General features: G+C 43.7%; 1 protein-coding gene across 3 annotated transcripts in view; it reads right to left on the bottom strand.

Annotated features, from left to right (window-relative positions):
* Nucleotides 1-361: 361 nt before the first annotated feature.
* Nucleotides 362-10207, bottom strand: part of RNF19B (ring finger protein 19B) — a 28595-nt gene continuing 18749 nt past the window's right edge. For 2 of the 3 annotated variants that reach the window (XM_003812538.5, XM_008964983.4), the window contains exons 5-9: nt 9428-9542; nt 7941-8081; nt 6172-6379; nt 2308-2439; nt 362-1174 (exon numbers count right to left, since the gene is read on the bottom strand). In XM_003812538.5, the coding sequence (XP_003812586.2) occupies nt 721-1174; nt 2308-2439; nt 6172-6379; nt 7941-8081; nt 9428-9542 (1050 nt within the window). In that variant the 3' untranslated portion in view covers nt 362-720. Of the gene's footprint in view, nt 1225-2307; nt 2440-6171; nt 6380-7940; nt 8082-9427; nt 9543-10207 lie in introns of all 3 variants that reach the window. The other variant, XM_034960619.3, reaches the window with a different exon arrangement.

The following is a 10207-nucleotide window of genomic DNA, read 5'->3' as shown; positions in this document are numbered from 1 at the left end:
TCTGAAGCATATGACTACTAGTGACTATAATGCAGAAAAGGGTAAAGTTTTAAGAGTAAATTGCACAGTTGCTTCTAGAGAGCAAACAAAGTTAGTTTTAATCTACTGCTTCCCTATTCAGCTGACTCAGCTAATAATTCTTCAGCCTGACTACAAAGTCCAAAACAAGCCTAGCTTTGCTTCCTGTCATGCTAGGAGTCATAGGTTTATAGATGACTACTGCGGTTGGATTTGAATACAATCCTTCTTCCCTGGGATTAGAAAAATTCAGGTCTAGAGACTGTCAAAGATGGTGCTTTGTTTCACTCAAACACTTAGCTCTGTGGGACTATCCAAGCCAAGGAAAATGAGGTAAGTTGAATTATGACAGAAATCTTTATTAAAATGTGTCTTTCAGTAATATGTTTAGCATTCAATATACACACATACATATGTACACTCTTTGACACACCTCACGGATTGCTGCCATCAGTTTAACCAATAAATTAAAACTAAAAAGAGGGAGGGGAGGGGAAGGGAGGGGAACTAACGGCAAACTTTTCATGTTTTATCTGGTAAGAAATTGTGAATTTCTCAGAATTTCCCTGGGCGAAAACCTGTGACCAGAGAATCTTTGAAATAAAATACATAAATCTCTACCCCTTGGAAAAAAAAATAAAAAAAAATTCCAAAAGATGCAGTTACAAGTGTGCTTCTCAGAACAGGAGCATTCATTCCACTTCATACTCTGGCTTCTCCACCTTCTGGCTTCAAGACAGTTTGTCCCTCGGCTAGGGCAGAGAGGTTCATATGGGCACTTGGGCTCGGTGCACCTTGGGCTCTGGGGGTCGAGGGGCAGGCTGCAGTATGGGAGCGGGGGGAGCCACACTCATCTGAGGTGATGTCTGGCACATCGTCTGACTGTGTATCAGAACTCTCTAGGTCACTGCGGATGCTTTCAGGCTGGGCCAGGCTGATGTCCCAAGGTTTGCTGGCCAGGCAGTCTTTCTGTTCACAGCTTTGGTGTCTGCAGGGGGGATCCTCTTCACTGCCTCCGCCACCACTACCTTCTTCTTCATTCTCTGCCATCTGAGCATGAACATGGAGCGAGTCCTCCGTGCTGCTTCCACTCACCAGCTGATAGTGGCTTGGTTTGGCTTCAATGTCCACTTGGATTTCCATATTGTTGCATTCTCTGTGGAGACAAAATCCACTTTGCTGAGTCATGCATGGATCATGCTAAACCTGTTGGTAAAAGCAGTTCGTGGGTTCAGGATTAGGAATTTCAAAAAGATAGGTAAACAGTTAACTAGAGCTCACTTTTAACAAAAATAACATTTTAATCTAACACTCAAATGAGATGGAGGCTGGACGTGGTGGCTCATGCCTATAACCCCAGCGCTTCGGGAGGTCGAGGTGTGAGGATCGCCTGAGTCCAGGAGTTTGAGACCAGCCAGGGCAACAAAGTCAGACCCTGTTTCTAAAATAAAAAAAATTAGCTGGGCATGGAGGCACGTGCCTGTAGTCCCAGCTACTCGGGAGGCTGAGATGGGAAGATCACTTGAACCCAGGAGTTCAAGGCTGCAGTGAATTATGATTGTGTCACTGCACTCCAGCCTGGTTGACAGAGCAAGACCCTGTCTCTAAAAAAACAAAAATAAAAATAAATGAGATGGAGAAGAGTAATTAGATCCTTTTTGCTGATTTAACTATACATGCACACGTGTGCTCAGATGCACACACATGTGTATCTCAGCCAATCTCTTTAAACATACAGAAAGAGCTTCCAAAATTCAACTAAGGGTCAGAGCCCCACGCTAGCTTACTCAAAATAGAAAAGTAAAAGCTTTTTACTACCATGCCACAAGTAGAAGAAGCCAGAATACCTACTAGTGGGAGTACCACAATCACACCATCCCAGATACACCAGTTTCTCAAAATGAAAGAGAAAGAAGCTATGGGAATCCTATCAAGCAAAGGGCAAGCAGAAACCCTAGACTTGAAGACATCAATGAACATCAATCTAGCTCTTTAAGTTCCATGTAATTATACACTGTTGCAATAGCCAAGAAAGACAAAAAAAAAAAAAAAAGAAAAAATATATAAAAGGAAGAAAGAAAAGAAATCTCTAAAAATCAAGCGCTAACAAGAAGAATCAAGAGATGCCAAACACTCAAGTACCAAGAACTTGCTCAAATGAATTCACAGGTTACACTATATATCCCAGGAGATGGTACATACAGCCCTAACATGAGGCATTGAACTTCTGAAGACCTAGTACCCAACCAAAAAATGCAACCTCTCCTGGACATCTGACTGTTCACATACCTGTCCTGTGGGTTGTAGGAACTGATTATGGAACCGGCCATAGCACGAGTGCTTGCGTTGTCACTAATTGCACCAAGACTGGCTGTGTCTTTGGGGAAAATTTCCTTTTGGACATCGGCTTGAACTTCTAACCTGTGTAAAGAGGGGACGTTCAAGTTAATATGAGACCTGGGTATTCCAAGACAGTCTGCTTCCTGGCACACATCTCTTCCATTACTCTCTTGCAAATTGTGGTTGTCTGTCTGATCTTCTCCAGCTGTCAAACAGCGCAAATAGATGCCCATATATTTTTTCTCTTAAATATCTATGGAAATCGTCCCCTCCTTTCTATCCCCACAGCTACTGCTTAACTTCAGGTTTTCATCATCTTCTGCCTGGATGACTAAAATTGGGCTCCCTCTCCAGTAGCCCTTAAGTCCAAGTCAAACAACCTCTAGAACAGTGCCAGTGTGAATAAAGACCCAATCACTCTAACAATTCTCTAACTCTTGGCTCCCTACTGCCAACAGGCATTAAGGTCTTCCTGATCTGCCAGGAAGCTCTCTGTCCAGTTCTATCACTCCCTATAGATCCGAAATCATAGTCACTCTGAATTCTTTCTTTCTTTAAACACCTATACATTTTATACTTCCATGACTTTGCACATGCTATTCTGTCTCTCTAGAAATTTCCTTTCTCTACCAGACAAACTTATACTCAGTCCTTAACAACAAAGGAACTATCACTTCCCCTCATTATCCCAGCAAACCATTCACTTCTTGCTAAGTACTCCCACAGCACCTGCCTACTTATTTATTATTATTTGTTTTTAGAGGGAGTCTCACTCTGTCACCCAGGCTGGAGTGCAGTGGCACGATCTTGGCTCACTGCAACTTCTGCCTCCCAGGTTCAAGCGATTCTCCTGCCTCAGCCTCCCAAGTAGCTGGGATTATGGGTTCCCACCACCACACCCAGCTAATTTTTGTATTTTTAGTAGAGATGGGGTTTTACCAAGTTGGTCAGGCTGGTCTTGAACTCTTAACCTCAGGTGATCACCCACCTAAAAAAGGTGCTGGGATTACAGGCGTGTGCAGGCCCTGCCTACTTATTATTATGCATCTCTCACTTGTCTGTTAACTCCACAAAAGGAGAGACCACAACTCATTCACACTTTACCTTCCCTGCCTTGCACATAATAGGAAATCAAACATTTAACAATCAAATTACCTCCAGGGAATGAGACTGAAAGACACACAGGAGCCAACCTCTTCCCTCCTCTTGGAGCAGCAAACTTTCCCAATAGTGTCTCAGAGCCCATAACTATTTCCTTTCTTGGCTCCAACATCACTTTGTTGCACAGTTAAGTATTTCCTCATGATGGGTTTCACAGTCAAACCCATCTGACTCATTCACTTCCTATAAAATAAAGGCTTTCACAGAACTAGAACAGCTGGACTGGCTAAGCTGCAGTTTCAGCAAGTCAGTCTCCAATTATGTCTGCCTGCTTATTTACAGGGGTGTTGGTTTTAAGAAAGCACAGCAGTGAATATGCCAGCATGTGGGGGCGGGATCCCCTGATAAAAGACAACCAGAGTCATGAGATGCACGGACGGGTCAGTAGCAGCCTGCAGCTGCACATTCAAGCAGCTTCCATCCTACTGCCTGAGCCTTTGCTTTGCTGCTCCAGCTTCAGGTGCCCTTCAAAAATGTGCCAAGGCCCAGGGAAATGAGGGAATGCAATGGAAAGCGCACAGTGTCAGAGACCTGGATTCTAGTTTCAGGTCTGCCACAGAATCACTCTGAGTTGGAAGAGTCTTTCAGAAAGGGCTCCTACTTAGGTGGTTCTCAGATGCTGGTTCATGCAATGGCTGTGCTAGAATTACCTGGGGAGCTTTTTCAAAACACAGATCACCCCCTAGGTGCCACTCCAGGAAATTCTAAGCTACTCATTCTGGGATGGGTCCCTGAAGTCTATTTTTAAGAGGCTCCCAAGTGATTGACAGGCACTCAGGTGGGAGATCCAGTCCACCTGCCATCTGTTGCTTGAATCCTTCTTATAGCCAAATAGCCATCTGGTCTCACTGTAAACATTTCCAGGGACAGGCAGCTCAGTATCTACTAAAGTAGCCTTTTTCCTCTTTGGGCTTTCATGTTGCTTTTCCCTATATTCTCTATACTGAACCAAAATTAGTTTCCCTTTAGCTTCTGCCAAGTCATCTTAATCTACCTTTTGGTATGAGGCATAGAAGTCTAATCCTTTTCACAGTTGAAGGTCCTTCGAATAGCTGAAGGCGACCATCTCCTCTACCTTCCTATCCTGCTTTGTTCTACCTTTACCCCTCCCTAGGCCTTTCTTCTCCATTGCATTCAACTAACTGCTTCTCAGGCAACATGTTATGCTCCTCTGAAAATATACACTCTGGTCTGCCTAACTAGTGAAATGACCAAGCAAGTCACAATCTTTTTAGTTACAAAGCTTTACATATTTTCAACACAAGTACATAGAATTGATTTTCCTTATCTAGCAAATGGAAATAGAAAGGTAATAAGGATTGCAGTATCACTAAACCAGCTGGGGGCAATGGTTCATGCCTATAATCCTAGCACGTTGGGAGCCAAGTTGGGAGGATGGCTTGAGGCCAGGAGTTTAAGACCAGCCTGGGCAACCGAGCAAGACCCCATCTCTACAAAAAATTTAAAATGTTAGCTGGGTGTGGTGTGTGCACTTGTAGTCCTAGCTACTCAGGAGGCTGAGGTGGTAGGATTGCCTGAGTCCAGGAAGTTGAGGCTGCAGTGAGCCATGATTGTGCCACTGCATTCCAGCCTGGATGACAGAGTGAGAAAAAAAACAAAAAAACATCCCCAAAGCCCACTATCAATAAACCATGATGGGCTGGGTGTGGTGGTTCATGCTTGTAATCCCAGCACTTTGGGAGGCTGAGGCGGGTGGATCACAAGGTCAGGAGCTTGAGACCAGCCTGGCCAACATGGTGAAACCCTGTCTCTACTGAAAATACAAAAATTAGCCGGGCATGGTGGTGCAGGCCTGTAGTCCCAGCCTCTTGGGAGGCTGAGGCAGGACAATCACTAGAACCCAGGAGGTGGAGGCTGCAGTGAGCCAAGATCGCGCCATTGCACTCCAGCCTGGGCGACAGAGCAAGACTCCATCTCAAAAAAATAAAATAAAATAAATAAGCCATGATACAGCATAAATGCTACTGAAAGCCAATGACAAGCCTAACGGAGAGCATTTTAGGAATTCTATAAAAATGCCTACTCTCCCTTCCTGAAGCAGGCAGCCTCAGGCAGTCAAGGGGGAATCTGAAGTCAGGATTATTCTTTATATAGAGGCAGCTATGGTGCAATGGAAAGAACAATGAACTTTGCATAACTGACGTAACCTTTTTTTCTAAGCTTGTTTCCTATTTTGTAAAAGTAAAAAAAAAAGGCCTGGCGCAGTGACTCATGCCTGTAAACCCAACGGTTTGGGAGGCCAAGGCGGGCGGATCACGAGGTCAGGAGATTGAGACCATCCTGGCTAACATGGTGAAACTCCACCTCTACTAAAAATACAAAAAATTAGCTGGGCGTGGTGGCGGGTGCCTATAATCCCAGCTACTCAGTAGGCTGAGGCAGGAGAATCGCTTGAACCCAGGAGGCGGAGCTTGCAGTGAGCCAAGATCGCGCCATGGCACTCCAGCCTGAGCCACAGAGTGAGACTCCGTCTTTAAAAAAAAAAAAAAGTAAAAACAAAACAAAACAAAACCATTGACAATTAAATCAAAATATGATGATACGTGGCACAAGCCTGGCACAGAGAAATGGCTCAATGTGTTACTTCTTATAATTCTAACCATTTCTGTCAGAAATTATCCATTTGTTTACCTGCTATATTTTCCCTTGCCACTGGAGAGAATGCCGCCACTCAGCGTGCCCCCTGAGAGGGCTGCAAAGCTGGCTGTTTCGCTGTAAGGACCTTGCATAACACTAAGTCCATCTGTAGGGCTTCCACTAGTGCTCAATACACTAGTCAGGCCTTCAATGCTGCTTTCCCCAATGCTGGGATTCTTGAGGGCTCTCCAGGCATCTGCCACTGGGGATAGAACCAAACATCCAATTCAAGACAGCAGAGCATCAAAACAGTCAGTAGGCATTTTCCTGCAATGACTTTTCAGAGAACTAATGTATTTACTTAATGAACGGGTACTGTGTGCAGTCGCCACATATCAGGTGTTTTAACATATGTTCATATTTAATCCTCCAAATAACTAGGCATTAATAGCCTCAATTTTAGATGAGAAAACTAAAATTTAAAACTAAATGACTTGTCCAAGGCCATGGTAGTTACACAAAACTGTTAACTCTGATTCCAAGGCCACTATTCTTTCCACTACACTGTTGCTTCCATGTAACCAAACGTGAAGATTTAAAAAATATGTTTGGGTCATGTGCTGATTTTAATAGGAAGCTTCTAGTAGAAAGCTAGAAAAACCGGCCGGGCGCGGTGGCTCATGCCTGTACTTCCAGCACTTTGGGAGGCCGAGGCGGGCGGATCACGAGGTTAGGAGATGGAAACCATCCTGGCTAACACAGTGAAACCCCATCTCTACTAAAAATACAAAAAATTTAGCCGGGCGTGGTGGCGGGCGCCTGTAGTCCCAGCTACTCGGGAGGCTGAGGCAGGAGAATGACATGAACCCAGGAGGCGGAGCCTGCAGTGAGCCAGGACCATGCCACTGCACTCCAGCCTGGGCAACAGAGCAAGACTCCGTCTCAAAAAAAAAAAGAAAAGAAAAAAGAAGGCTAGAAAAACCTTTGGGGATCTCTGTGCCCTACGTTAGTTACTACGAGTAGAAACCACATTAAAGTAAGTCAGAAGACTTGCCCTAGTCTCAGCTCTGTGAAGCTCTTAATAAGATAGTAAGATGAAAGCTTAAAGAAATTCCCATTTAGGCTGGATGTGGTGGCTCACACCTGTAATCCCAGCACTATGGGAGGCCAAGGTGGGCGGATCATGGGGTCAGGAGATCGAGATCTTCCTGGCTAACACGGTGAAACCCCAAACCCCGTCTATACTAAAAAAAAAAATTAGCCAGGCGTGGTGGCACGTGGCTGTAGTCCCAGCTACTCAGGAGGCTCAGGCAGGAGAATCACTTGAACCTGGGAGGCGGAGGTTGCAGTGAACCGAGATCGCGACATCATACTCCAGCCTGGGTGACAGAGACTCCGTCTCAAAAAAAAAAAAAAAAAAAAAAAAAAAGAAATTCCCATTTAAATGGGGATAACAGCTCCATCCTCCCTCGTCAGAGAGCTGTTTGTTGTAAAAAGCAAGTGAGATAATTGTGTAAAATACTCTGAAAATTATCAAGTACTGTGCAGATATAAAGATGTTATTATAATCACTACTACTACCAGCATACTTGGAGTTACTTGGAATCCTACTAGTTTGTACCTGCCACACAGAGGCAAGTACCAGGGGAATTAACCTAATAACTTTGGAACAAAGAAATGAAAAGCTAAAAATACTTTACCCCCTACAAAGCTCATTATCCAAAGTAATCCAATGACAATCTCCCTGTAAAATGTGCTGAATTTTACTGATTTTTATCTTGTATATCATAAATTCAAATGGAAATAAACATCCTGCTTTTTACCTGTGATTGGACCATCATCTTCATCAAATTCAATTTTCACTCCTTTTCCGTTGGCTGTGCTAACTCCACAGCCGCCTCCACGACAAAGAGAAATGGGCACAACCCCATAAACATATGCCAGCATAATGGGGACACCAATACCTGGGGGAAGAGAAGGAAACATGTCAGCTGGCTATTAGGTTGCAAGTGCCCTGAATTCTTCTTCCCAGTCTGGGCATGGACAAACCACTTTATAAAGAAAGGAAGACAGAAAATGGCTATCCCAAAAAGGTGGCCTGGTGTAACAGAATGATGACCAGGCTAGAAATCAGAAAGGTCTGGATTAGATTCTTGGCTCCATTTACTAGCTGTATAACCTTGGACCTATCTTCCCAGGGTTGTCAATAATCAAATGAGAATGCTATGTACTGTGCTTTACACAGTAAATATATGTTGCTTTCATTTTCCCCTCTTCTAATCACTGCTGAAATGCTAACCCAATCAAGAGCCAATCAAGAATCAAATATTAAATAAGTGACTACTGCTTGGAGTTTAGGATCTCCTCAGGATGTTAATTCCAAAATCTTACTGCTGTGTGAGGTGGAATGGCTTAGCTGTTAAGAGAACAGGATCTGAAGGCAGATTAACTTGATTCATGTCCCAGCTAAGTGACCTTGGGAAAATTACTGCACCTTTCTTTTTTTTTTTTTGAGACGGAGTCTCACTCTGTTGCCCAGGCTGGAGTGCAGTGGCATGATCTCGGCTCACTGCAAGCTCCGCCTCCCAGGTTCACGCCATTCTCCTGCCTCAGCCTCCCAAGTAGCTGGGACTACAGGCACCTGCCACCACACCCGGCTGATTTTTTGTATTTTTAGTAGAGACGGGGTTTCACCGTGTTAGCCAGGATGGTCTCGATCTTCTGACCTCGTGATCTGCCCGCCTCGGCCTCCCAAAGCACTGGGATTACAGGCGTGAGCCACCGCGCCCAGCCAATTACTGCACCTTTCTATTAAAATTGTGCTTCCTTTTGTGAGGATTAAATAAATTAATATATGCAAAAGTCTCAGAACCACTCCTGGCACATGAAGAGCCACATTAAATGTTAGTTACACTATTATTATTCTAAAACAAACTCTTATGCCTCCCAAAGTAATGTGAAGCATTAAACAAATCAAAACAAAAGTAATTTTGTTTTGTGGATTTCATGGCAAGTAGAGAAGGAAGATGAAAGGTGAAAACTAGGGCTTAAAATAAGTTTCTTTAATTCAACCTTTTCTATGTGCCAAATGGAGTTCTAGGCACTAACTTAAGAATGAAAGATCGCACACTCTGATAATTTGGTGTGCTTGAAAAACTTAAAAATAATCATAATCATGGTGCCTAACAGAATTTACTATCAAGGTGGGTTGGCATAAAATGTAGGAGTCTTTGAGAAACATCTGGCCATCTGGCTAAACTGCTATGGTCAGAAAGCTGAGAGAGAAGAGATGTGGTCCTGACTAGCTTACCAACACTAACTGCAGCAATAACTGGGGATGCAATGACCGACAAAGTCACTCCTCCAGTGATAGCCAAATTCCTCTTGTGTTTGGAGGTTTTCCTTCCCTCATACCTGCTGTGAATCTAAGAATAAAAAAAGAAAATCCAGGTCAGCAGGTTAGGACATCAATCTTTTGCCAGAGAAAAAAAGGACAGGTGAATATTCACTTGTAAGTTATCTATATTAAAACATATCCTCCACCCCAAATAGGCATCTTTATCAAATTTTAACCTAACTCAGACCTGGAAGATATAAAGTAATACAGGCAAAGTTAATCCAAAAAGAGACAAAATAACTCCAGCAGAATGAAGTAAGCATTTTACCTTCTTCTTTTTTTTTTTTTCTGGAGTCTGTCATGCAGGCTGGAGTGCAGTGGTGCGATCTTGGCTCACTGCAACCTCTACGTCCCTGGGCTCAAGCAATCCTCCCACCTCAGCCTCCCTAGTAGCTGGGACTGTAGGCACATGCCACCATACCCAGCTAATTTTTCTATTTTTTTGGGTACAGATGGGTTTTGCCATGTTGCCCAGGCTGGTCTCAAACACCTGGGCTCAACTGATCTACCTGCCTTGGCTTCCCAAAGTGCTAGGCCACGTATTACAAATGTGAACCATCATGCCTGGCCCAGCATTCTACCTTTAAGTCACTGAGACAAGCCAGGCCCAGGATGTTAATAAGAACTTTCAGATCTCATGGGGGTTTATAAAAATCCATTTAAGAAAGTAAGGTTATTTTTATCTAAGAACCA

The sequence above is a fragment of the Pan paniscus genome, chromosome 1, assembly GCF_029289425.2.
Source record: "Pan paniscus chromosome 1, NHGRI_mPanPan1-v2.0_pri, whole genome shotgun sequence".
Taxonomy (NCBI): Eukaryota; Metazoa; Chordata; class Mammalia; order Primates; family Hominidae; genus Pan; species Pan paniscus.
Note: the sequence above shows the minus strand (reverse complement) of the source record. Positions and strands in the feature narration are given on the sequence as shown.